This window comes from Denticeps clupeoides, chromosome 12 (genome assembly GCF_900700375.1).
Source record: "Denticeps clupeoides chromosome 12, fDenClu1.1, whole genome shotgun sequence".
Lineage (NCBI taxonomy): Eukaryota > Metazoa > Chordata > Actinopteri > Clupeiformes > Denticipitidae > Denticeps > Denticeps clupeoides.
Window position 1 is genome coordinate 11,562,964 of NC_041718.1, and position 27,775 is coordinate 11,590,738.

At 43.5% G+C, this 27,775-nt stretch overlaps 1 protein-coding gene across 2 annotated transcripts in view; it reads left to right on the forward strand.

Moving 5' to 3' along the window:
- The window catches only part of lrp1aa (low density lipoprotein receptor-related protein 1Aa), a 100,696-nt gene that overhangs the window by 55,019 nt on the left and 17,902 nt on the right, over nucleotides 1–27,775 (forward strand). For both annotated transcript variants that reach the window (XM_028998440.1, XM_028998441.1), the window contains exons 17-53: nucleotides 244–369; nucleotides 1,397–1,513; nucleotides 1,794–1,874; nucleotides 3,004–3,171; nucleotides 5,768–5,950; nucleotides 6,361–6,558; nucleotides 6,654–6,899; nucleotides 8,180–8,377; nucleotides 9,590–9,794; nucleotides 10,036–10,200; nucleotides 10,321–10,565; nucleotides 11,641–11,772; nucleotides 12,102–12,329; nucleotides 12,542–12,716; nucleotides 13,665–13,759; nucleotides 13,943–14,092; nucleotides 14,268–14,408; nucleotides 14,510–14,635; nucleotides 14,839–14,970; nucleotides 15,065–15,199; nucleotides 15,301–15,430; nucleotides 15,534–15,660; nucleotides 15,781–15,932; nucleotides 16,108–16,232; nucleotides 16,319–16,693; nucleotides 20,735–20,924; nucleotides 21,021–21,225; nucleotides 21,341–21,533; nucleotides 23,543–23,668; nucleotides 23,822–23,950; nucleotides 24,047–24,166; nucleotides 24,263–24,376; nucleotides 24,828–24,977; nucleotides 25,200–25,322; nucleotides 25,723–25,839; nucleotides 26,108–26,236; nucleotides 26,622–26,744. In XM_028998440.1, the coding sequence (XP_028854273.1) occupies nucleotides 244–369; nucleotides 1,397–1,513; nucleotides 1,794–1,874; nucleotides 3,004–3,171; nucleotides 5,768–5,950; nucleotides 6,361–6,558; nucleotides 6,654–6,899; nucleotides 8,180–8,377; nucleotides 9,590–9,794; nucleotides 10,036–10,200; nucleotides 10,321–10,565; nucleotides 11,641–11,772; nucleotides 12,102–12,329; nucleotides 12,542–12,716; nucleotides 13,665–13,759; nucleotides 13,943–14,092; nucleotides 14,268–14,408; nucleotides 14,510–14,635; nucleotides 14,839–14,970; nucleotides 15,065–15,199; nucleotides 15,301–15,430; nucleotides 15,534–15,660; nucleotides 15,781–15,932; nucleotides 16,108–16,232; nucleotides 16,319–16,693; nucleotides 20,735–20,924; nucleotides 21,021–21,225; nucleotides 21,341–21,533; nucleotides 23,543–23,668; nucleotides 23,822–23,950; nucleotides 24,047–24,166; nucleotides 24,263–24,376; nucleotides 24,828–24,977; nucleotides 25,200–25,322; nucleotides 25,723–25,839; nucleotides 26,108–26,236; nucleotides 26,622–26,744 (5,874 nt within the window). The remainder of the gene's footprint in view (nucleotides 1–243; nucleotides 370–1,396; nucleotides 1,514–1,793; nucleotides 1,875–3,003; nucleotides 3,172–5,767; nucleotides 5,951–6,360; nucleotides 6,559–6,653; nucleotides 6,900–8,179; nucleotides 8,378–9,589; nucleotides 9,795–10,035; nucleotides 10,201–10,320; nucleotides 10,566–11,640; nucleotides 11,773–12,101; nucleotides 12,330–12,541; nucleotides 12,717–13,664; nucleotides 13,760–13,942; nucleotides 14,093–14,267; nucleotides 14,409–14,509; nucleotides 14,636–14,838; nucleotides 14,971–15,064; nucleotides 15,200–15,300; nucleotides 15,431–15,533; nucleotides 15,661–15,780; nucleotides 15,933–16,107; nucleotides 16,233–16,318; nucleotides 16,694–20,734; nucleotides 20,925–21,020; nucleotides 21,226–21,340; nucleotides 21,534–23,542; nucleotides 23,669–23,821; nucleotides 23,951–24,046; nucleotides 24,167–24,262; nucleotides 24,377–24,827; nucleotides 24,978–25,199; nucleotides 25,323–25,722; nucleotides 25,840–26,107; nucleotides 26,237–26,621; nucleotides 26,745–27,775) is intronic.

The window sequence follows — 27,775 nt, forward strand, 5'->3', positions numbered from 1 at the left end:
CTATGCCATTAAACTTTTCAAAAGTACTACATTCAAAATGTAGGTAATCCAAACTTAGATTCTGCTTTTCCACCTTAGATTATTAATATATTCAAAACAATATGTTTTATTGATCACTAGGTAACTAGTAATAACCCCCTAAGGTAGTTCTAAGTTCAGGAATGTCATGTTTTGTATTGATTTTGCTGCTGCTCCCCCATCACTTCATCTTTGTCTAACCCCATGTTTGCATGTGTCTTTTAGATCAGCACACCTGCCCTGCAGACCGGTTTAAGTGCCAGAATAATCGCTGCATCCCACTGCGCTGGCTCTGCGATGGAGACAATGACTGCGGCAACGACGAGGATGAGTCCAACACCACCTGCTCAGGTGAAGCCAGTGTGCACAAAAACAGCACATAAATGTGCAGGTCGTACACTTCCTCTGGATGGAGAGAGACTCACTCTCCAGCTGGTTTAAATTCTGCATAGAGTCTTTTCAAGAACATTGACTGATTTAGGGTTTGGGTCTCTAAGGTTCTATTTGCCTGTCTGTCTTTTTCAAGTGTGTAAATATAGGTGCTTTGTGTCTGTGTGTGTCTGTGTGTGTGGCCTGTTCTGCAACATTGAATCTACCACACACTCAGATGGCTGAAAAGGCCACTCCCTGTCATTTCTTGTCATTTGAATTCTGCCTTTTTCCTCACACTGATAAGGTCAGCAGCGGAGTCCTATTCTTCAGTTCTTATCTTGCATAATGATCTGTAGTAACAGTGACTGTCCTCTTCTCCTGCACATTTAACCTTTCACAGCGACTCAATTTCACTCTTACTTACATTCACTAAGATGAGGGCAGCCATGCAAAAGAAAACATTAAAATGCTTTAAAGCACTGTTAGACGTGGGTCACAGCAGCTCTTTTGTCTTTTGTTTCTTCAAACAGTTTCAAAATGACTTTTTTTCCAGTCAAATTTTTGTGTCCAGTGTCCAGTCAAGGGAACTGAAGTCAACGTTCAGTTCATGAGTGCAAAGCACTTTAGCTACCATGGATATAATCTGACTGGTCAGATTGTTAATAAATGCAAATACTGCTTTGTTTGAACAAAGACAATTTATTTGGAAATGGTTCAAAATTTCTATGAACTCAATGAGACATGAGTCCCTAACGTATTTCAGCTGCTTAAATGAGCTGTTGTTCATAAAAGTTTTGTATATGCAACAGGACACGTACATGCAGCTTTACAGCACCAAAACTTTTTATGTGTTATTTTTGTATTTTTGTGTGTGCTCATACCAAGCTACAAAATATTACTGTTTGTGTACACAAACATCTATTTAAAGAATAAGCATTGTTCCACAGCTTTCAAATATAAAAATGTAAAAACCTTTATTGAACCTGTCTCTTGCTCCTATTCTCAGCTCGAACTTGTCCACCCAACCAGTATTCTTGTGCCAGTGGCCGCTGCATCCCGCTCTCCTGGACCTGTGACCTGGACGATGACTGTGGGGACCGCTCCGATGAGCCTGTGTCCTGTGGTGGGTGCCACTAGGGTTTGCGTGGACGCATGCAGCCTCATAGTGGTGCTCGTGGCCATTATAACAACAAAAAAGTGCAGCATAAATTTGTGTTTTGACACAGAACTAGCACAATTGGATTGTCAGTATAGAATATTTGTCTGTAAAGAGATCTATAACATTGTTCCTTCTGTCGTCACTTCTGATAAAATGCTGTTGAGACAGTTTAATCCTGATGCAAAAGATTCAGCAATGTGGCTCTGTGTGTGCGCGTGTGTATAACATCCATTATGTCTTGCAGCCTACCCCACTTGCTTCCCCCTCACTCAGTTCACCTGCAATAACGGGCGCTGCATCAACATCAACTGGCGTTGTGATAATGGTAGGTGTCCCGTGTTTCTCTTCCCATTGCCTCTGGCTTCATCCCTCCTCCACTGGTTGGCCTTTTTTTGTGTCTGTGTTTGTTGTAGTATGTTTGCTTCTTCTTTTTATATTCATGTGTATTCTTTGTTGTCAGTAGGCTAATGGGGGTATTGCACACAGCAGGATTGATTAGCTTTCTGATTCAGATATTTTTCACTTTTCAATTAACATTTAATTTGAACAGAGAAATTCTGCTTTATGCAATTCCTTCCATTCAAATAGCTTGTTCCATTGTCTGGTTTGTGACACTGTTCCTGTTTCTTGTGCCATGTGCCCACCCTCTCTCTCCGATTGGTTCTGTGTTGCAGAAAAGGATTGTGGGGACGGCTCTGATGAGTTGAATTGTCCAATCCCGACTGGTTAGTGCATAGATCAACATGCACCATAATAACCATGTTATTATACTTTAACACATTTCTACGCCTTACTGGGCAGGGATACCACTGGCTACTTTACAGAGGGCAGTTTGGCTTTAATGATTGAGCAAAGGTGTTGGCTCTGCTTGTATCAGCATCTTTAATCTGATATTATCAGCATTTTCCTTATATTAATGTCATTCTGTCTATTGTGTAAAATAATTGATTTGGATGGGGTTACAGCGCAGGCCCATCTTTGAAATATTTTTGGTCCTTGAAAATAAGATGATCAGTGTGGTCTAACAGCACTTCTGCACTAACTGCTCCCTCACCTCTTCACATGGTATGACAGTGATGAATTACTGCTGTCACAGCCAAATGGCTTTGGTCAAAAGCTCTGCTAGTTGCCAATCCTGCCGTTTCACTGACAGGTCCCTCCCACTCATGGTGCATGGTCTGATCTATGCAGTTTCTGTGATCCTTTTTTTCATTCCCATTTTCAGTGTGTTTTTGCTGTATCATCATGCACTGTGTGTTTGTGTTTGTGTGGTGGTGTTGAGCTCACATACGAAGGAGGATAACTGATATTCTGTCTAACTGTTGTTAATCCTCCTCAAACTCAGAATGGATGTCCAATTCAAAAATTGGAGATTGTTGAGGATCTGTTTTTGTGTGTGCATGAGTGTTTGTGTTTCTTTGTGTGTATGTACCTGACCCTGCACACTATTACAGATAACGACTGTGGAGATAACAGCGATGAGGCAGGCTGCAGCCACTCCTGCTCCAGCACGCAATTTAAGTGCAACAGCGGCCGCTGTATCCCCGACTACTGGACATGCGATGGAGACAATGACTGTGGTGACTACAGTGATGAAACCCATGCCAACTGCACCAACCAGGGTATGTATTTTCCCTATGGCTATCCTGGGGATGCTCCCAGGCCTGCAAGACTTCCATTGACCATGTTTCATTCTGCCTAATACTGTCAACATGTCTGTTTTGCGACTTTATTGGTCAGTGTCACATAAATTCCTTACATTGATAAGGCGGTCAGTGTTAAATCAGAATAGTGGCCAAGGCCTCAAATGAGTAAGCCAAAGGCAACAGTGACTAGGATAAACTCCCTGAAAAAGGAGAAACCTTGAGAGGAACCAAGTATCAGAAAGGGGAACCCATCCTCTTTTGGTCAGCAGATAATTACTCTGAGTTCAGCAACATTCATCCAGGAAAGGTTATTGCAATCCAGTCATGTATTATGATGTTGTATTGAGGGAGCATATTAGAGTTCCAGTAAATGACTATCGGGTGGAATCAGCAGAGGGCTTGTAAGGGCCAGGCAGGGAAATTCATGGAGGTGATCGTGTGATCACGCCACACCATGGTGCTCTCAAGGAGAGATTTACTGTTTGCATGGGAGTGGATGCTTTGTCCCACAGTGTCCAGTGATGGGAACTGATGTCAACCTTCAGATCATAATTTTTTTTTAATAAAAAAAACAAGCTCTCTCTCATAGTGGTAAGTTGGGAGGGACATTCAAATGAATAAAAGAGGATGATCTGAGGGTACAAGAGGGAATTGCAACCTGGAGAAGGTCACGCGGATATGGATGGGCAAGGGCATGAATGGCTTTAAACGCTAACAAAATAATTTTGATTTCAACTTAACTGGGAGCCATTGGAGTTGCTGCAAAACAGGAGTTATATGAGGCATAGAAGGAGTTCTAGTAATGATGCGGGTGGCTGAATTCTGAACCATTTGAAGCTTGAATGCTGTTCTGTGAGGTAGACCATAAAGTAGGGAGTTATAATAATCCAGACAGGAAATGACAAGACTGTGAACCAGGATGGTGGTAGTGAGGGAGGGATGGAGGAGATTTATATTACAGAGATGGTAATTTACAGACCGGGTAATGTCGAGGATGACACCCAGGCTCTTAACCTGCTGAGAGGGGCAGATGAAACAATTATCAATATCAATTGAAGTACTGTCATCATGTTTGGATAATATTGATTTAGTTCCAAAAAGTAGGATTTCTGTTGATCACTGCTTGATGAAAACCATTTTTTTTTTTTATTTCTGTCAAGGAGTCAGTAAGAGAGGAAGGTGGGAGATTGGAAGAGGGTTTACTGCTAAGGGAGAGCTGGGTGACATCTGCATAGCAGTGAAAACTTGCAAAAAATATTGCCAAGGAGAAGTATTAAAAAAGAGGGGTTCTAGAACAGAGCCCTGAAATCACCTGAAATAACAGCGGAAGGATGGGATGGTTTGATTTGAATGAAGGGAGTGTGGCCAAATAGATAGGATGTTGTGACATTGTACCAAAGGTGGCACTCAAGAGGATGAGAATAGTGAGCAAACCAGAATCAGCCTGGGAGATAGTACTACCCAGGAACTTGAAGGTCTCCACAGAAAACACTGAGCTGTCTGATATGGTGAGGTTGTCCACTGTCATCTCTTCAGTCTTGAGTTTGTTCAGCTCCAGGTTGTCACCACCCTGAATGAGTCCAAGGATGGTGGTGTCATCTGCAAAATTCCCGAGTTTTACAGCTTAGAGTTCCTGGAGGTGCAGTCATTGGTGTAGAAGGAGAAGAGCAGTGAGGACACATTCTTTAGGGGCACCAGTACTGTTTCAGAAGGGATCTCACCCAGCCTTACTTGCTGTCAGGAAACTGGTGATCCACTGAGAAGTAGTAGATTGAGCTTGAGCGTTGAGCTGGGAGAATTTGGAGGAGACATGATTTGGCACAATGTTGTGGAAAGTAGAACCTATGTCCTCAAACAGGATTCTGGCATAAGTTTCTAGATGGTCAAGGTGTTGCAGGATGTAAAAATTCATAAATAATTTCAAACCATTATAATATATATTAACATATAATATGTTATTAAGATCAGCATTAAGAAGTGAAAGATGTGTAACTAATCATTGCCAAAGCAAGTTGTATGATCATCATTAGATCAACATTAGGATAAAATAAAGCAAAGTAATGTGGTTAGAAGAACACCAAAATCCTTCATGTGTATTTTAAATTTTTTTTAATGTTTCGCAAAACAAGTATTAATCTTTACGGAGCACCAACACGTGGAAGTATTGATCAAAATGAAGTGTTTGGCAAAACAAGTATTAATGTGGAACATTAATGCGGAAGAAAGTCGAGAATACCGTGAATGAATCAGGAGAGGGATCTGACCAATCAAGAATGATTGATTGGGTGGGAATGAGACATGTCACCTGTATTGTGGAAAAGCTGGATCACTTGTGAAGTGAAGACTCTCATAAATATCCTGCACAGCAAAATCTTGAACCAATTATTGGTTCTCTTTGCCAATGAGTGGCTCAGTGATGTTTTCTCATGCTCATATACAGCCAAAAAGGGAACAACATCAGAATTAATTCCATCTGCACTGGATCTTGTACAAACCAATTGAATGTTTGTCCAGCTTATGTTTGTGCTATATAGATATAAGTTTTCATTCTCTCCCCTCCTCCTCCTCCCAGCCACTCGCCCTCCAGGCGGGTGCCACACTGATGAGTTCCAGTGCAGGATGGATGGCCTGTGCATCCCCATGCGCTGGCGATGTGATGGTGACACCGATTGTATGGACCTAAGTGATGAGAAGAACTGCGAAGGTGTGACGCACATGTGTGACCCAGCTGTGAAGTTCGGCTGTCGGGACTCTGGTGAGGAGGCAGGGAGTGGGGTGACAGAACGGTAGAGAGAGATTTCTCTCTTTAGTTAGATCTGAAAGATTAGATTAGGTTACATTTTTAAAGGTTAAAAATTTACCCCATAAAATAAAAATTTACTCCAATAAATAATGAATGACTGAAAAAGTAATAGAGAAATTAACTTACCATGTAGACTCTGTCTGCCCTGCCAGCAGTTAGTTAAAATGGGAAATGTATCCATAATAGTTGGTAAATATTTACTAAGTTCTTAGTTACAACATGCTCTTCACTTTAGAAATCTAGCAACAGATGAGCAAGAGAAATCCATCTTCAAACCAGTTGGAGAAACCCTTGAAATAGCACCAACTGAAAATATGTACTCAGTGTATTTCTTGCTTGCATCTTTAACCTTTTTACCCTAGCACGGTGCATCAGCAAGGCCTGGGTGTGTGACGGTGACAGCGACTGTGAAGACAACTCCGATGAGGACAACTGCGAGGAGCTGAGGTGTAAGATGTCCCACCGGGTGTGTGCCAATGACACCAGCATCTGCCTGCCTAATGAGAAGCTGTGTGATGGCACAGTGGACTGTCCTGATGGGTCAGATGAGAAGCTTTGTGGTAAGTCCATAAAAGGAAAAACTATGTTAAAAATGACAATTTGCCCCATTCGTTAAACCATTCTCTTGCTTGCCATTATCTCCCCTGCCTCTTAGACCTGTGTCAGCTGTATAATGGTGGCTGCAGCCATAACTGCACGGTGGCACCCGGGGAAGGCATCTTGTGCTCTTGCCCGCTGGGCATGGAGCTGGGTGCTGACAACAAGACCTGCCAGATCCAGGGCTTCTGCGCCAAGCACCTAAAGTGTAGCCAGCGATGTGAGCAGGACAAGTTCAACGTGAAATGCTCCTGCTACGAGGGCTGGGAGCTGGAACCGGACATGGAGAGCTGCAGGAGCACAGGTGAGGAGTCCACACTTTATACTGCATACAAGTCACATTATGCCCACTACATTTGGAAGCGTACACCCCATGAGACCGTGAGTACAGCAAAATGGTGTTCTTTATAGTTTGGTTTTATATTGTTGTAATGAACGTCATTCCTGCACCCTTGAATTCTTGTGAATCGTGAAATCAATTGTGACTGCACATTGCAACTGTGCATTACTGAAGGATATTTAAGCAAAACAATTGACCGTTTTGTATGGAATTTTTAGATTCACTATGTATGTATGTGTACACAAACCTAATGCGAGCCTGTGGATAAATTAGAACGGGGGAGAATGGGCCTAAAAATATGGCGGAGACTGACAGTTGAAAAGTTCGGTGAAGAAGAACAAACAGAAGGAAAGATAGGAGAAGTTCAGAAAAGAAATCTGGTAGAAAAGAGTGGGGACTACAATGCACTCAGTGTACCGCTGTGTGCCTTGACAAAGAAAACGTGGCAAGAAGTGGCAAATAAGGGATGAGCACTAGAAATGTGCACTAGAAATTTGAGTCTGACTGCAAACAGAGCTTTTCCTCAGCCATCACTTCCAGTGAAGTCACAATCAGCCAACAGGAGAGTGAAAATGGGTTCACAGATGAGGTTTGAGGCAGCGGGATCAGAGGCCGGCTGAATTTAAATCGTCCTGCTCGCTGACGGGAAGACTCTGACCTGTTTGTACGCGCAGTGAGTCAGCATTTTGAATTTCGTATTTATTTATGCTGGAGAGGAGGTGGTTTTCCACCAGGAATGAGAGTAGGAGGGTGAAGACAGAATAAGGTGGGGGTTTGGGGAACTGCTTGGCAGGAAGTGGTGTGGTTTGAGATCGAGGTTTGTGTGGGATGTCTATCTTGAAGGAACAGGAAATGCAGGGTATTGTCTTTGGCAGGAAAGTGAATGGTTTCAGCGGTCACATCAACCCAGCACCAGACTGAATGGTGAAGGACCTGACATCTGAGCCATGGAAGAAAAGAAGAGGGGAGGGGAAGAGCAGGAGAAATATTATAATGTTTGTCATGGATTGTCTATGCTTTAGTTCTTTAAAGATGACAAAAGTTATTCTGACCTGTTGCTCATTATTCCATTCAATAATTGAAGTTCCCTTGTAGCAGCTTAGGGTTCCATTTTTTTGCTTATGAGTACAATAAGAATGGTCTTTATGGTTGGGTAGCTTAGCTTGTAGATTGTAGCATCCTAGGCTGCCCTAATACTACAAGCTACTTCATATGTGTTCTTTGGGCCCACGTTTTCCTCCTAGACCCATTCAAGCCGTTCATTATCTTCTCCAACCGCCATGAGATCCGACGCATTGACCTGCATAAGGGGGAGTTCAGCGTACTTGTGCCTGGCTTGCGCAACACCATCGCCCTGGACTTCCACCTCAATGAGAGCACCCTCTACTGGACCGATGTGGTGGAGGACAAGATCTACCGCGGAAAGCTGTCCGACAATGGTGGTGAGATTATTAGTCTACCCTTTTAGAAGTAAAACAAACTGTCTTTCTGTTTTGTAAGAGAGTAGAATTCACTGACTCGCAGTTGTAACACTACCTACTAAAATTGTGAAATGTGACATCAAAAGATGACATCTAGTGACAGTGACTGTTCTTATATTACTGCTATAATATTGTTTTATCAGTAAAAACTGCACATGTAATGATGTAATATTCCCATGACCAACTCTTAATGCAGATGAAAAAAAAACTGGACACAATACACAATGTGCTAAAATAAGCAAGGCCTTTGTTAAACAGTGCATCTGAAAAGAAAAAGAAAGCGGCCAAATAGCCTGCTGTTTCTCATACAAATCAACTTGGCAGAAGGAATTCTGGGTAATACATTTTTGTATTGAGAAAACCTCAGTGGGGCAGGTGGTTATTTTTCAGAAACATCTGCTTCCTCTACCATAAACAATGCAAAAGTAATCGATCTCCAGAACACAAGACAACTTTCTGAAAGGCAAAAGCAATCAGTCAAAACTGCAGGACTACTTTCAGAAGGATAAAACAATCAGAATGAACCAACTGTGCCCTCTCATTACTGAAAGAGTCTAATGACTGTGTGTGAGTGTGTGCACATGGGTGTGTGTCTGTGTTCTCGGGCAGTCAAGATAATAAGCAGTTTGGGGTGATTAGTCCATTTTGTGATTAGGGTCGTTGGATGGAGAAATGATGGGGTGAGAGGAGACAGGAAAGAAGAGGATGGAAAAACAGAATTTTTTTTTTCTCTTGCATTTGCACACTTTTTAAAAAAACAAGTCTGGAGTAGTGTCCAGGTGTGTAATGGGGGGCTTGAAGTTTGCACTAACAAGCAGCCTAATTAAAGCACTGCTGAATGATTTAGTAGATAAGACATGCAAATAATCACCCCGAGTTCAGAAGTTTTAAAAAGCCTTTTAGCTTTTTGACAGGTTGATGTATGACTTGTCTTCTCAGACACATAACAATTCAATGGAAAATTACCTGTCAAGCAGTACGAGATTTTATAATTACCCTGTTAAGAAATGTTTGCATAAATTAATGAGGCCCAAATCAGACAATCAATGCATAAGAAGCTGTGCAGTCTGCATACTCAAGTAGAAGTTTAAAACTAAAACAAGTGTATAGAGGAGGTACAGTTAATTGATTTTAGTTTTCAGCACACATCTCCTACCTCTTGTTGATTCCCAGCTCTCACCAGTTTTGACGTGGTCATTCAGTATGGTCTGGCCACTCCAGAGGGCCTGGCGGTGGACTGGATTGCCGGGAATATCTACTGGGTGGAAAGCAACCTAGATCAGATTGAGGTGGCAAAGCTGGATGGGACAATGAGGACCACGCTGCTGGCAGGGGAGGTGGAGCACCCACGTGCCATCGCACTCGACCCCCGAGAAGGGTATGCACTGTTTGCATGGAATGTGCAGAATGTGATTCATTCCCTGAATTTTAGAATTGCCATGAATGACTGATTCATATATTACTTAACATATATTGTCTGATTTTACCTTCATGACTCCATTTATTGATGTAATCAGAATGGTGTTATTACATGGGTGACCATGGATATTTCACTGTGGTGACAGCATTGCTGCACTATTCCTGGCTCAGTGTGGAAATATTGCTCTCTCTCGCCACAGCATTCTGTTCTGGACCGACTGGGACGCCAGCCTGCCTCGGATAGAGGCAGCCTCTATGAGTGGAGAGGGCAGGCGCTATGTCCACAAGGAGACTGGAAACGGAGGCTGGCCCAATGGCCTCACTGTGGACTACCTGGAGCGTCGTATTCTTTGGATTGATGCCAGGTCAGCACCAGAGGGCTAATAGCCACATAACGGCTGCTATTCAGTCCATTCGTCTCATGAAAACGTTTGGTTAATGGGAACCATTAAATCAGAAATACTCAACCATGTGAAATTTCCCAGGTCCGATGCCATTTACTCTGCAAAATATGATGGTTCGGGGCTAATCGAGGTTCTGAGGGGACATGAATATCTGTCACACCCCTTCGCCGTCACCATGTATGGGGGAGAGGTTTACTGGACAGACTGGCGCACAAACACATTGGCCAAGGCCAACAAGTGGACCGGCAACAATGTGACTGTGGTCCAGAGGACCAACACACAACCATTTGACCTGCAGGTCTACCACCCCTCCAGACAACCCCAGGGTAAGAAATCCACATGCTTAACAAGTACTTGAAGGGACGTGCATTATTTTTTTGCGCACAAGCAAGTTAATTATTCACTGTCAAATCTTTGTAAAGGTATTACACTGAGAGGGCATGTGTTAGTGTTTTTATAGTAATTAATGGGGCATGCAGAAATACATTTACATATGTACATAAAATTTTTATTTTTTTTTCTATTTGCTGTTTCTTTAAACAAACTAGAACAAACACAGCACCCCAGGATCTTGACCTCTGCTAGCTGTTACAGATGTATAGCTCAACCCAACATTGCCTCGCTGTCAGAAAAACAACATGGGATTTTAGCCTGAAGGGTCTAAGGTCAAGGTTCACAGATCTGTTGCCTGGAGCTGACCTCAGTCCACAAAGTGCTGACATACCAGTTCTGTTCAGTGCATTTCCGTTAGTGTGGTTTTAATTCCGTTTCAGTTCAGTTTTCAGCAAGGAACAGAGCGAAACTCAATTCATTAAATGAAAATAACTGGAGGCAGCACTGTGATGGACTGGTGTTCTGCCTTGTGGTTCCATGAATGTCAGTGTTGATGAAATGTCCTTCTCTGTGGACTCCTTACCAGGGTAGTGCTTATCTAACTCTCAGCCTGTGTGCTGGGAGGTGGGGTTATGAGTAATTCAGCTGGGGCCTGTGCTGATTGACAGCTCATTCTGCAAGATGTGACAAAAGTGACCAATGAGGGGTCCAAGCTGTCACCAGTGTTTATGCTTGTTTGTGTGTGCACCTCGCTGTGTGTGTGATGACATTAGGCAGCTGTTCGGAGATGTAGAATGAGGGTGAGTGGTGAAGTGGAGATGTTGCCAGCATACTTCAGCTGTCCATTTTGCTTATCATCAAATAAATCCTACCATCACCCCCATCAAATCATCAAATAAATCCTACCACCACCCCCATCTATTCCTCCCTCGGTTTGTTTGATTTTCAATACAATAAGAAGAGAAGTAATTGTGCAGAAAAGACTAGAAAGAGAATCTATTATGCCAGTGTGTGTCTGTGAGTTTTAGGTTATGTTTGTACTCATATTTCTGTCTGTTCCTCTTTCAGCTCCTAACCCGTGTGCTGGTAACGGTGGCCTGGGTCCGTGCTCACATCTCTGCCTGATTAACTACAATCAGACCTTCTCCTGTGCCTGTCCCCACCTCATGCGGCTCAGCGTGGACAACCACACCTGCTATGGTAGGCCACTGTTGCCTAGGCAACAGTCACGTATCTGTTATGTGACATTATGTAATATGTGAAAGGGGCAGTGTTACAAAACACAGCATTCATATTGAGCATGGAAAAAACCACACACAGAACTTACATGGCTTGCATAAATCTTGTCTGCATGGATCATTCTAAATGCGGATCTGAATTAGACTGCTTTCAATTGGGTACCACACGAAAGTAATAACTTTCAAAACCTGTAGCATGTGAATGTGATGTATGGTCATCCCAGTCTGTTGGAAATGCGTTGCTATATCAGTGCGTCACAATGTGGGATGTCTGTGGGGTTTCCCCTCCAGAGTCCCGGCAATTTCTGCTATACGCACGCCAGATTGAGATCCGCGGTGTTGACATTTACAACCCTTACTACAACTACATCATCTCCTTCACCGTCCCTGACATTGATAACGTGACTGTGGTGGACTATGACGCTTTGGAGCAGCGTATTTACTGGTCTGATGTCCGAACGCAGACCATCAAACGCGCCTTCATCAATGGGACAGGCGTCGAGACAGTAGTTTCTGCAGGTAAGAGCTTGGATGACATGACATGAAGCATGAACTAACTATTTAACAAAGGCTTTATGTTGGTCTGGTAGGATGCTTTGGTATAAAACCTTCTGTCCAGGATTCACACAGTGTAGTTTTCATTAGTAATGTATGGGCTGAATTGAGCTTATGATCTTTAGTAACTTCTCAGTATTGTGTCCCCTCCCCTCTTGATGTGATTGCATGATCAGATCTGCCTAATGCCCATGGGTTGGCGGTTGACTGGGTCTCGCGAAACCTCTTCTGGACCAGCTATGACGCCAACAAGAAGCAGATAAATGTAGCCCGTCTAGATGGTTCCTTCAAGAACGCAGTGATCCAGGGGCTTGACAAGCCTCACTGTCTAGTACTCCACCCGATACTGGGGTGAGTGGCAGGTGCACGTGTACACACGTTTTTTCCCTCTCTCTCTGTCTTCCTGTGTTCTGTTGTTGTTAGGTTATCTTCACAAGGATATTTCCAAGAAAAGCCTCTTGCAATATTTTTTGAAATCTCAACAAATACTTTACCCCACAAATGTTTCCGGTTTGGGTTTTGTTGGCAAGAGAAAATGGGAAGCAGATGGTTGCACAAAGCTGTACACAAACACAGGCTTGTTCATACCAGGAATGCTATTTTGGGCTAATGGGCAAACAGATTCAGGGGGGTAAATGACTTTAAAACACTTTAAATGCCACCACCCACATTGATGTAGCACACCCATTTACACTCATGAATACATTGGAAATTGCGGGATAGGTTAGATACACAAGACTCAAATGAATGGACATGATGTGTAAATATGTACTTCTGTCTGTCATGCCCTGAGTCATATACATAACCACACAAATACCATGGTTAACAGCTGTACACCCAAGTGAAATCACCCAGACATAACAAATCCCATGTGGGGCTACAGTACCTGTGCCAGCTGCCTCAGGCATTGGAAGCAGGGTGTGCAATAATGCGTTGGACCTGGCCTTGTCTGGAGCTATTTCTGCACCTGTGGGGTTGTGAAACCAACTAGAACCAGTTGCAATGAAGACTGCTGTTGAACTTGAACCAGGGACTACTGAAAGCAATCACCTCTGTCTCTGCCGGGCTCTATTTCTCTTCTCCAATCTCTTGCAGCCCATGTTACTAGGGGCAACCAGCCACCGATGAATTGAGCAAGAAGATGATAATTATAAGACACATTCTACCTTCATTCTGTGTGTCTTATTCCAGTAAATGTAATAAGATACACACCAATTGAGAGTCACTTGTACCAAACAGCTGATAGTTCTCTATTAAGGTGTCTCAAAGCCAAAAAAACTTTTTCTATCTGTCCCTCAGAAAGCTTTATTGGACTGATGGAGACAATATCAGCATGGCAAATACAGATGGAAGCAACCGCAGTGTCCTCTTCACCAATCAGAAGGCACCTGTGGGTGAGTGTGCATCTTTATCTTTTCTGTCCCTCTAGTGTTAAGTAGGTAGATCTTTATTTTATTTTTTTTAGCCCAATATGTATTAATTTTATACAAATAGTAGTGTTTGTTTAAATAACTTATGTTTGTATAAATATTACCATAATGTAATAAAACCCTTGACAACTGTGTGTGGTTCTGTAGGTTTGTCCATTGACTTTGTCACTGGGCACCTGTACTGGATCAGCTCAGGCAACAGCACCATTAACCGCTGCAAACTGGATGGTTCTGGGCTAGAGGTCCTGGAAGGCTCCAAGGGCAAACTCAACAAGGCCTCTGCCCTGGCTATCATGGGTAATGCTCGGCTATAGACTGCAATATGTGCATGCCTCCTGACCCTGTATAAGTGGGATTTACAAGTGGTTAGATGCATAGTTTCTAGAGAATGTAGAGAATTGCACTTCCTGTGTAAATTCAGGAAGATTATTTGGAGTTATGGTGATTAGCTGAGGCAATTCTCTTTGCCTAGGTGATAAGCTGTGGTGGGCAGATCAGGGCACGGATCAGATTGGAACATGTGATAAGAGCGATGGAGGGAACTGGAAGGTTCTGAGGAACAGCACCTCTCCCATGATGCACATGAAGGTCTACAACGAAAGTGTGCAGACAGGTGTGTGCTGTTTTATAAGTAAATAAGTAAATGTATACATATTGATATGAGAAAGCTGCTTAGTTCTGGTGCCAAACCGTGAATGTGTTTGTTCTGCTCAGGTACTAACATGTGCAGTAAGAACAATGGCGACTGTTCCCAGCTGTGCCTTCCCACCTCTGCCACCACCAGAGCCTGCATGTGCACTGCTGGATATAGCCTGAGGAGTGGACAGCAATCGTGCGAAGGTGAGAAACATACACTACATGCTGGCCAATTACACACACGAAAACATGCACAGGTTCATAAATCGATACAACATACAGGGATGCCATGGCTTTAATCAGATATTAATTGTGCATTCCCAATTAACTGAACAAATCATAGAACAAATTGTGCCTGACTGTAAAAATAGTTTGAAACCTGAAAAAGTATTTTGACCTGCCTGTAGGTGTTGGCTCCTTCTTGCTGTACTCTGTGCATGAGGGCATCCGTGGAATTCCATTGGATCCTGCGGACAAATCTGATGCACTTGTGCCCGTATCAGGAACCTCATTGGCTGTGGGGATTGACTTCCATGCAGGTAAGTGCAATACACAAACACAGCTTACATTAGTGGGTTTTTTTTTTCTGCTGCAGATGTATATTGGTGCAAAAATCCTTATTTGTCATTATAGACAACGACACCATCTACTGGGTGGATATGGGACTGAGCACAATCAGCAGAGCCAAGCGTGACCAGACATGGAGAGAGGACGTGGTGACCAATGGCATTGGCCGGGTAGAGGGCATTGCTGTGGACTGGATTGCAGGTGTGTCTGAAGTGTGACAATGGTGCATGTGTAATGTATGTCACTTTCTCTAATCCCACAGGTAGCATTTAAATTAGAGATTGCTTTTCCTCTGCCCACAGGGAACATTTATTGGACAGATCAAGGCTTTGATGTGATTGAAGTGGCCAGACTCAATGGCTCCTTCCGCTATGTAGTCATCTCACAGGGACTGGACAAGCCCCGAGCCATCACTGTGCACCCAGAGAAAGGGTGAGACTCTTTCGGATTAGAATATCGCTCTTTGATATTTATTTATTTGTTTGCTCCTCCTTTTGCCTGACTGTTTTCTGTGTATATATTTGTGTGTTGACAGGTACCTATTCTGGACAGAATGGGGGCAGTACCCGCGCATTGAGAGGTCTCGGCTAGACGGTTCCCAGAGAGCGGTGTTGGTCAACGTTAGCATCAGCTGGCCCAACGGCATCTCCATTGATTATCAGGTGCTTATGCATCCATGCAAACACTCACAATCACTCACTTGCTATTTGTGTTTTGTCCTGATAATCCCGAATACTGCATCTGTAATGAGTTTGTGATGTGTGATGTGTTTGGATTGGCAGGGTGGCATGTTGTACTGGTGTGACGCTCGCACAGATAAGATAGAGCGCATTAACCTGGAGACTGGGGAGAACCGAGAGGTGGTGCTCAACTCCAACAACATGGACATGTTCTCAGTGTCTGTGTTTGAGAACTACATATACTGGAGTGACAGGTCTGAGTTTTTATGTTCATTTAGCTGCAATTTTATGCTGAGCTCCCTGCATTACCACTATTTACTATGGTGAAATTAAAACCAATTAAAGTTATTCCTTTTGTATGTGCTGAATAAGCAGACTTTATTATTTTTGTGTTGATGAATTAGAGCTTTATGTCCACTTGCCTTTCAGGACTCATGCAAATGGTTCTATCAAGAGGGGAAATAAAGACAACGCCACAGACTCTGTGGCCCTCAGAACTGGCATCGGTGTTCAGCTTAAAGACATCAAGGTTTTCAATCGTGCCAGACAGCAGGGTACATATCCTTATGTGACCACATAAAAAAATTACAATGAATGATTATATGGCACAGGATGGTACTGAGAGATCTCCAATTTACAGGGACCAACGTCTGTAAGGACAACAATGGAGGATGCCAGCAGCTGTGCCTTTTCCGCGGCAGCAACCAGCGCACTTGTGCCTGTGCCCATGGTATGCTTGCCGAGGATGGGCGTGGCTGCCGTGACTACGATGGCTACCTGCTCTATTCAGAACGGACCATATTAAAGAGTGTGCATTTGTCTGATGAGAACAACCTCAATGCACCCATAAAACCGTTTGAGGACCCCGACCACATGAAGAATGTTATTGCTCTCACCTTTGACTACCGTGGTGGGGGCGGTAAGGGTGCCAACCGTATATTCTACAGTGATATCCACTTCGGCAACATCCAGCAAATCAACGACGATGGGTCTGACCGCAAGACTGTGGTGGACAGTGAGTTTCCTTTTCCCTCTTCATCATTTTTTTTTTTTTTTTTTTTTTTTAGCTCTTTTACCCTATTGTTTTTTTCCTGACTACATTTACCAATTGTTCTGTTTTGACCTTGTCCAAATGTCTGATGATTCAGTATCGGGTGATTCAATAGCGTGTCTGCTATTGTGGAAAGCCGTACCATTACCATCTGCTTTTTATTTTACTTTGGACTGATGAATGTATGTGGCTTTCTCACACCATAAAGCCTCAATTTTTCTTAGACTGACAGACATCTTTATAAGCTACACAAACAATAAAAATGCAGAACAGAACAAATGCAGAAAGGGATAATCTCTGAAGTCAAGGCCAGCAGGAAATTAGACTGGTTATTCTCTCATCTCAGCCAATGTTTGCCCAAATGCACATTGCAAACAACAGTCTTTCTTGCTTTGCTTACGTTGACTAAAACAGACAAATCTGGAATCACAAGAACTTGAATCTATTCCTGTTTAATGACAACAGATGGGATATCTGTGCAAGTAATATATCAGGCCAATACAAAACCTTTATAAGTAAGTAGTACACTACATTTCATGCCATGTTGGATGCATAATAGAATAGAGGTTGAACTTGGATTTCCACAAGACAGGAGTGTGCAGTAACACCTAGACTTTTTGGAATTGCAGGTATTGGTCAATGACATATGTCTTTACAGCTCTTCCTTCCCATCTCACTCAGTTGCCTTCTGAATTTTTGGGACATGAAGCAATAAAGGATGGGATTGGCCACTGGAGAAATGGTGGCCATGACCCTAGCAAAAGTAGCAAATCCTCCATATCGTGGTGAGGTCCCCATGATGGTGGCTGCTGATGCCAGTTGGGTAAACATAAAGGCGTAAGATGGCAGCCAGCACAGGGCAAAGGCAAGCACCAGTAGAGCTGATGTTTGGGTCACCTTGTTCTGGTAGCGCTCAAGGCGGTCTGCAGCCTGTCCCGGCTCTCTGCTTTGCCGGGTTTCCTTCAGGAAGCAGTAGATCCTACCATAAGCCAACAGGATCACCAAAAGTGGTAGCACAAAAGCCAGCAGGAAGTGGCACACCCCATAAGCCAACTGGTCCTTGTGGGACAAAAAGTTAAAGCAGACAAGGTCTTTGTGGGTCTCGCGCTGGAGGACAGACCCCGATTCCAGGGTGCGCCAAGCAAACTGAGGAGCCGCAAGGATTAGTCCTGGTAACCAGAGTGCAGCCGTAGCCAGGGTCAGACGGGCATCCTTACGCCAGCGGTATGCCCGAGTCGGCTGCACTACGATGAGGTAGCGCGCCGTAGCTAGGGCAGCTAATGTGAAGGCGCAAGCTGACGTGCAGACTGCTCCCATAAATCCCATGAACTTACACATCACACTGCCGAATGGCCAGTGACCTGTGGCGATGGCTACAGTGTGGAAGGGCAGGCAAGCCAGGAGAATGAGGTCCGCTGCACTTAAAGAGAGCAGAAGTGTGTCCGTCCCCTGGGCAGTCGCCTGCCACGTTTTCCCAGTCACGGTCGCACTTGCCGTCCCGTGGTTTCCTGCACGCCTCCGCTTCCTGCGCAAAATAAAGATGACCAGAGAATGTCCCAGAATTCCCGTCACCAGTATCGCAGTGTCCAGAATGGGCACAAGCACCTGTGCCACCACCCCAGAATTTTGTCCGGAGCAGTTGCCTTGCAAGTCGGAGCTGTTATCCATGAAGACCTGGCTAACACACTCGTAGATGGTACCTTGGTCCTTTGAGCTGGACTAGTCCAGGCGTCATCTTCACGTCTATTTCGTGTTGAACGGAAGCCACTGACTCATGCTGGTTGCACCTGCTGCCTTGAAGTCTTTAATCGTCTCTGTCGGTGTCACAGTCTAAACCGTTGCCTAAGTTTCGGTCCCGTAAACTTAGATTAATGTTTGCAGGTTGAGGTTTTACAAGTTTCAGCATATATACCCACTTACAAGGCAGTGGAGTCCTTTGACTATTGCGTTGGCTCAGGAGCACGTCTAAGCGGCGTCTGTAGGTTCGGATGCAAAAATCTCAGTAGCATACCAACACACGCCCACTAATCAATTTTTACTCCCGCTGTAAAGCCAGAACTGATAACGCTGTGTTTACGCTACAAGATAATCATTAATGAGTAATGATGGATCCCTCCATTAATGGAGGGATCTGGATTCATGTCCTGTCTGGTTGTAATGTGTAGTCCTTCCGCATCAAGGCTGCGTTCACAACGGCTTTGAAGGGTATTCCAACCACAGTTTCAAATAATCCTTCTGGAAAGTGGCTTCGGTGGTAGAAATTCTCACCACCTCACAGCATGCAGTGTTGTGTCCTTGATTTGAAGTATCCGGAGAAACAAATCATTCCTGTCCCATGGCTGATCAGAGCCAGAGTCCGTCCGTTTCAGTAGTCAGTCCAGCATCGCAAAGCTGCAAGCTTGGGTGAGGAGCGAACGGTCTTCCACCCTGCCAGGATCATCAGTCAGTTATTATGTGGGTATGCCATGGTCATAGCGGCAGGAAGACCAAGCAAGGCGACCGTGATCCTGCATCTGGTGAACTCTGGACCATTCGCCACGGCAGCGGGGTCCATCCGCAGGAGCTGACTGCTGTGAGTGGGAGGGAGTTTACACAGAGGAAATGTTCGGTCAGGGCAAATGTTCCTGTTTCCTCTTTGCTTTATATTGGAACGAGTCTTATAGTCCATTTCCACAGTTTAAACGCATTTCCTCCAAATTGGTAGTTGATTTTATTCTGTCCTAAATCAGAGACAATATTTCCGCCCTGCATTTAGTCTGATTGAGTTTTTAATGTTGTTTACATAAGAGTGCCTTACGTCGGATTCCTCTAAGAGCCTTTAAAAGCCAATCATTCTGTAAGTGTGTGTATATAAACTTACTATTATGCACTTCTACCACATTGTGCACACGCACAAATACACACACACACACACACACACACACACACACACACACACTCGCACTGCATGAACAACTAGGCTAATCTTTGACCATTGCCCTGAGAAGTAAAATCCAGATCTTGGCTAACAATAAAAAGTCATAAATCTGCTTTGTCTCTGTGTGTATGCACACATTTATGAAACACCTCAGGACAGTGGGGCACTGGAAACTCATAAGCGTCCCGCTGTTACCCACAAATGTCTGGCCATGGCCAGAGAAAGACAGGCTCCACAAAATAGAGGAGGAAGCTACCAGAGATAAGGGCTTTTGGTACCAGTCACAGGAAAAGCCAACACAAATCCAGGCTAGACGGACATGTCATTCAGGGGAATGGATGATGTATTGGAAACAGATGAAGAGATTAAACCATATATTTCGAACTCACCACCCTGACTCATCCTGAAACGTTCCTAGCGCTCGTTCTCTCTGGTGTATCTGTCATGCGTGAGAAACTGTTGTGCATGTGGACAGAGTGTCGGCCCTGTAAAGAACAGAGATTGGTTGCAGAAGTCCAGAGTCTCCTCATTAGCTGAGTGAAAGGGTAAACAGGCCCAGCGGAGTCTCACAGTCTTGGCCGCCGGCCCTGCGAGCAGAGAGTGGGAGGTGAGCGGTGATGGCTGGCCCCGTTGCTGCCTCCAGCATTTAATCTGTAATCTGGAAGAACGCCATGCTCTCCGCACACTCGCTGATTTTAAACTCCCCTTGTTCATCTCAAGAGCTGTGAAATGAGATGCGGTGGTGGTTGGAAAGAAAGGAATCCTATCACAATGCTGCAAAATGGATCAGACAAATGTGCGAGTTGCTTAACACGCTTCTGTGCAAGTGCGGTTCAACTGTTAATGACGTCCTCGCAGGCGTCTGCGAATGGGTGCATTCCTCCTGGCTAAACTCAGCATAGTCACTCTTCAACTGTAATAATATCGCTTAATGACCAATCCCTAGTGGCTTAATTATTTCATTAAATGACTGCTATAATGACGTGCTTATAATAATGATAAATCCACTTAGCAGCAGGAAGAGTATGGAAAACCTTTAAAGCCATGAATGCTGTATGATTTGATAAATTTGTGTGTTTGTGTCATAGATGTTGGGTCAGTGGAGGGCTTGGCATATCACCGGGCGTGGGATACCCTGTTCTGGACAAGCTACACCACCTCTACCATCACTCGCCATACAGTCGACCAGAGTCGCAATGGAGCATTTGACCGCGACGTTGTGGTCACCATGTCGGGAGACGACCACCCGCGGGCATTTGTGCTTGACGAGTGTCAGAAGTAAGATCCTGCAGTGTATATACATCATAATCACAAAGCCTTGAATTCAGTCTTTCATAAGCAGTAATTTGCCTGTTTGTCTCGTTCTCTCCACAGTCTGATGTTCTGGACTAACTGGAACGAGCAGTCTCCCAGTATAATGCGAGCTACACTGTCAGGCTCTAATGTGCTTGTGATCATCGGCAATGACATCCGCACGCCCAATGGCCTGGCCATCGACCACCGTGCTGAAAAACTGTACTTCAGCGACGCTACGCTGGACAAGATCGAGCGCTGCGAGTACGATGGCAGCCACCGCTATGTGAGTCCCTCACTTTTAGGTTTTGCCCGTTTTGGAAAGTACCCTGGAAGTCACAGACTTGGGTGTCTTTAGATGTGGGTTAGTTTTAAGCTCTCCGGGAATATGCTGTGTGCAGGTGGTGTTGAAGAATGAGCCAGTCCACCCGTTTGGCCTGGCGGTGTATGGGGACTATATCTTCTGGACTGACTGGGTGCGTCGAGCAGTACTACGAGCCGACAAATACGTGGGAGGAGACATGAAGGTCCTGCGTGCTGACATACCCCAACAACCAATGGGCATCGTTGCTGTGGCCAATGACACCAATAGCTGTGAGTTTGGTTACACAGAGGTTGGGTCCACTGTGTTTTCAGATGGTAAAGAAGTCTTAAAGCTGAATGCAATGGTGTGTATGTGTGTGTTTACAATCGCTCACACCTCTGGATCAAGGTAGCCAGCGTGTGTCTGCAGAAGTGTTGGTGTGTTTATGGGTCTCCCAGCAGCTAGACTGTGTAATTATGTGACAACACTAATTCTGAAGTGTGACAGAGCTGTGAGGGACCTCTGAGACCCAAAGCATCTTAAACTCAATCAGTGGCTCTCACACCTTCACACACAACCCCAACCACCAGACGTTCTCTTTGCACTTGCAGTCGGTGTGTTTTGGCACGTTGGGATGTACTGCTATCTGTTGTAAATTATAAGCATGGGTCTCAATGTAAGGCCAGGCGTCCTCAGGATTTACATAAATCGATAAATCAACAAGCACTTCTTTCGTCTTTTATCTTCTTGAAGACAAACTAATTAGCCTTTTTGTTGCCGTGTTGTTATTTCTGTGACCCACAACTTGATAATTTAATGTTTTTTTTTATAAAAATGGTAGATGGCCAATGATTGACAGCTCTCAGGGACAATACTTCCTCATTCTGGAAGAATAAAACCTGTGCACATCAATATATTCCTTGCACATGGTTCATATTTCTTTTATCTATTCCTTTTTTTTAACTCCTGAGGACGCCATTGACCTTATGCTGGCAAACAAGAACCGTGGTTCGCGTGTATAGTCATGCCTGGCACCAGTTCGAAAATAGCCCCCTTAGTGGGAACTAACGGAGACAGAAGAAACCCCGTCATCAACCGCCAAATCATTTCAGATAATCCTGTTCAGATTCAGGTCGGACCAGTGAGAATGTCATTTTGATAGGCTGCCGTGCCGTCTTCACCCTACATTAGCAGGCGATTTCTTTGTTCCAGGTACAGCTCCCCTTCTAGAAATATGCCTCCTGCGTTCTCTCTCACGCTTTAATTTGACCCAGTTTTCAGAGAGACCGGGAGTGTGAAGAGAGAACGCATGACAGAGAGAGAGGGTGTATATTTCTGTGCCCACCACACCAAAATCCCATTTGCGAGGTGTCAGTTTGGATTAGGCGCAGGCTGAAGGAGCACTGTGTTAAGTGTCAGGTGTGTGTGTGTCTATGATGAAGAGAACTTTTTTAAATGTCAGAGCAAACTTTCACATCCCCCAACCATGATTTTCACAGTACATCAGAGTACTGACTGTCATTATACTTTTTATTGCAAATAAATACACTGGGTTCTACTGGTGAGCTAAAATATGGATTTTTAATACTAGATGTTTGGGGCCAGCCATCCTGAGATTTTTTAATACGTAAATATGCTATGAAACATTCAAAACATTTAACATAGGAAATACTTATTTAACTGACTGTGTTTAAGTATTTACGTGTGTGTGTGTGTGTGTGTGTGTATATATATATTAATTAGAGGTGGGTATAGATTAATTTTCTTAATCTAGATTAATCTCACTGTAATCTTGGAATTAATCTAGATTAATCTAGAGTAAACAAAATTAATATAGATTAAAATGGCTCATTTGAATTCAGCCAAAGGCATTCAGAATATGTGTGCTACCCAAATAATGACTTAAAGTAAGTCTTTGAGAACGGGTTTCTCAATTAGACCAGGGGCTCATCTCCTGTTTCCAAAATGCATCACAAACTGCATCACAAAGAAGCTGTTCTACTATGATAATTGGTGATGAAAATAAATGATGTTCAATAAGATGTACTTGTGTTTACCAACTGTTTATTCAGTTAAATAGCTGCATCCATGTTACCACGTGACGTTTGATGTGGTAATTTCACAGTTCGAAGACTCGTTCTCGCCCCCTACAGTGCTATTCGGCTAGCTATACATCCATCCATGCATGCACACACACACACACACACACACACACACACACATATATATATGCGCGCACATGGACGCTGTGTGTGCACATTTGTGTCAAAACTAATTTCATCTGTGTGTGTTTGCATAGGTGAGTTCTCTCCATGCAGGGTGAATAATGGGGGCTGTCAAGACCTCTGTCTGCTCTCCTCTGAGGGACGAGTCAACTGTAGCTGCCGTGGAGACAGGAAACTGCAGGAGGACAATGCCTGTGTTGGTGAGCTGAGGCATGGGGTCAATAAATGAAATTAATTGAAACAAAGAATTGGAAACATGTGTTTGTGTGAATAATGTGGAAGCACTTGTCTATAATGCTGTAATTCTTGTTCTTTAAAGCAGATGCTTTAAAACCCTGTATCGTGTTTTCCAGCTCTGAATGCCACCTGCAGCCGCGTAGATGAGTTTGAGTGTGGCAACGGCGACTGTATCAACTACACACAGACCTGTGACGGAAAGGCTCACTGCAAGGACAAGTCAGACGAGAAACAGTCCTACTGCTGTAAGTGTGTGCGGTTGTGGTTTTATCTCTATTGAGTGTTTGCATATGCCCAGTGGATGTAATCACTGTGATTGTGTCCTTCCTCTTCCCCCTCAGCTAACCGTGTGTGCAAGAAGGGCTACAGGAAGTGTGTGAATACCCGCTGTGTCATGCATTCCTCCTGGTGCAATGGCCGTGACGATTGTGGAGACAACTCTGATGAGCTCTTCTGCAACGGTAAGCACACACGCTGCCGAAAACACTCTGCTATTCTCACTGCATCTGAGTGTTTTTGTCTGAGTGTTTGTGTAATCTCTGGCCATGTGGCCATAGCCACACTGTGCACTGCTGACCAGTTCCAGTGTAAAGATGGACGCTGCATCTCCAACACCAGCCGCTGTAATCAGAATGTGGACTGTGAAGATGCGTCTGATGAGCTCAACTGCAGTGAGTGTCTTATTTTAGCTTTTCTGACTGCTCTTCCTGATTATCTCCTGGTGAGGCTTGTTCCTAGCAGTTTGTAGTCATTTATTTGTGGTTTTAGAAGACAATATTTATTCATTGAGGATGAAAGATACAAACAATTTTTTTCATGCTATTTGCATGGTACTTTGCAAAGGCGACAAAGTTATAATAAAGATTTAATTTGTTTAGATATCCCAACAACAAAAACCCATACCGTATTAATCACAGCTGGTAAAGCAGGTGAACATATTCCTTGAAATTCAGCTAGTGTTATGTATAGAATGTGCATAAATGTTGGTGCCACCCATTGTGATGCGATTCACACCTTCAATAAGTGTACATTGCTGTTTTGGTGCTAGTTAGCACTGTGAGTTAGAAACTCGAATTACTCTTCCTGCTGGTCTCTGAATTACTGAAGCTGATTCCTCCTCAGCTGCCACTGACTGTTCAAGCTACTTCCGACTGGGCGTGAAGGGTGTGACCTACCAGCGATGCGAGTTCACTACTCTCTGTTATGCCCCCTCCTGGTTGTGTGATGGATCCAACGACTGCGGTGACTTTTCTGATGAAAGGAACTGCCCTGGTACCATCATTATATATCTACATGTTAATACATAATACACATTATACAAAGTGTAGGCTCACTATATGTCATTATGATTGTATAACATTGTGATTGTGTTTTGATATGTTTTTAATGTCGATTTAATCTAATTTTACTGAGCCTGATCTTCACTTTATGGTTTTATTTATTTGCCACTCAGCTATCCTCTTCCTGTTCTCCCATTTCCATCCTGTCCCTCAGATAAGAAGAAGGACAGCTGCCAATCTAATTTCTTTGCATGTCCAAATGGCCCCTGTATTCCTATGACCTGGACTTGTGATAAAGAGAATGACTGTGAAAATGGCGCAGACGAGGCAAACTGCGGTGAGTTGCGAGCTGCCTTCACCCAATACAGCCATTTCTGCAAATATAAAATTCATAGTGCCTTTATAAGGCAGGACTATGTTATCATCATGCATATACTTTGTTTTGGTTTTTATTTTTTTATCAGCCGCCCTTATCCAGAGCAACTTACAATCAGTAATTACAGGGACAGTCTCCCTGGAGACACTCAGGGTTAAGTGTCTTTCTCAATGACACACTGGGAGGGTTTGGGTTTTGAACCTGTGATATTGTGGTCTGGTTTACAGGCGAGTGTCTTTCCCAGTAGTCTACTACCAGCATATAATATAGTTCAATATTTAGACAGACCAAACTGCAAATAAATGCTCAGCACTTGTAATCATTCTCTTCTTTTTCTTGTCTGGATGCATTTGTTATTTAGATAAGTCTTGTGGTCCCTCTTATTTTGAGTGTGCCAACCACCGCTGCATCACCAGTAGCTGGTTGTGTGACGGAGCTGATGACTGCGGTGATGGATCTGATGAAGGCAGCCTTTGCAGTAAGTCTGGTAGATTCTGATGTGGGCTTTTGAGTACATTTATGTACATTTCACATCATATGATGTGATCAGTTTAGTTTTGTGATCAGTTTAGTCTGAAGATATATGCAGATATATGCAGTAGTGCTTTGTTCAGCACTACTGATTTCATATACACAGGCAATTATGTACGTTATGTTCAAACAGGGAGGTTTCTATTAACCTGTTTGTTGCTTTCTTCTGCTTTAACCTCTTCCGACCTCCTAATGCCGGTCTTCCATCCTGACAGAGAACAACACATGCAGCCCTGAGGCCTTCCCGTGTCCCGGCACTAATAAGTGCATCTCCCGACGCTGGCTGTGTGACGGAGATAAAGACTGCCCTGATGGAGCTGATGAGAGTGTGCTGGCTGGCTGTGGTGAGTCTGAGTACAGTTTAAAGGGTTATGCTGTACAAGACAAGTGTAATAATGCTTGGAGACTGTAAGAGCATTATGTTGTAGTGATAGTAGATTAGTGGTAGTCACTCAAAGTTGTTTATTTAGTTTTTCTTCAGTTTATTCACTAAATGACAATTTAGCTTTAGTATAAAAGACTTTGCATCTTTGTTAAGATCATTTTGAAACAATTACTACATTATTTAGGTTTTTAGATCTTCTGATAAGAAAAAAAAATTTAATAATTAGTTTTCACCATCTTCCATTATCGTTTGCAGTAGTGGTGCATTTATGATACATTTACGTACAGCTTCATGTTTCCGTTCATTTCTATCCAGTCACTCACTCACCCTCTGCCCTCTATTAGTGTTCAACAACACGTGTGAGCCGACCGAGTTCATGTGCCAGAACAAGCAGTGCATCCCACGCCACTTCATGTGTGACCATGACAACGACTGCGGAGATGGTTCGGACGAGTCTCTGGAGTGCGGTGAGGCCCTGTACTCTGCACTCTATTAATTCCTTCATTTTGTCTCCTTGTTTACTTTACGGCAGCTTTCTGCACTGTAAAAAAGTATATTGTTGAGCATGTTATGCGGCATTCAGAAAAAATGCTATCTCTGTAGGGTTAAGGTCAGGCAAATGTCAGTTCATTTGTTGAAAGGAGCTTGTGGTAAACTGTATTTTTTCCCAGGAATTGTAGAAACATTAGTCCTTTCCTCAGCTGAACTCAGATGTACATCAAAGTTGTTTGGCCCTGTGCTGTTTGAACATGATTTACATTTGTTAGTCATAATGTCCATAAAATTGGCAAAACATAAGTTGACACTGTAATGACACTGAAGCTGAGCCGGGCTTCGATTTACGTGAACAAAGAAGCAAAGACTTACTGTGTTGTAGAAAACAATGAATTAGCTTAGTGGCTTAGTCAAGGATTGATTGCTTTGCTATGGCTAAACAAGTAATGCCATATAATAGCAGTTAGAGTGCCATCTTCACAGTTTGATAAAACTCAAAGGAATATTACAGATAAGAGCATTTAAATGCCCCATAACCCTTCCGTCACAAAAAAGTTACGTTAAATTGACCCACATATTTTTAGTCATAATTTCAGTCAACATTTTAAATCAAGTTAAAACATTGAAACTACAATATTTTTTTTATCATCTTATAAAGGGATTCGCACACTTTCCATAGCCTCTTAATCCTGCTCAGGGTCACAACTGCCGGTGTCCATCCCAGGACACTGTAGGCAGGGACTTAGCCAGGGCGGGGCTATGTAGTAAAAGCCTACAGTAGTAAAAGTGGCATATGTAACATGTAAATGTTTATTAAATCTAGTGTTGTGTGGTCTTAAACTGCAATATAGTCTCATCCGATATCAGGTGATGTGGAAATTCTCCATATACTAAAATAGCAGGTCCATATAGTTTTTACAATAGTTTGTAGATTGGTATGGAAATTTCCTCATGACGAGCACAAGTTAAGTGTGTGCTTTCTGCTTTATTTTATAGAAATAAG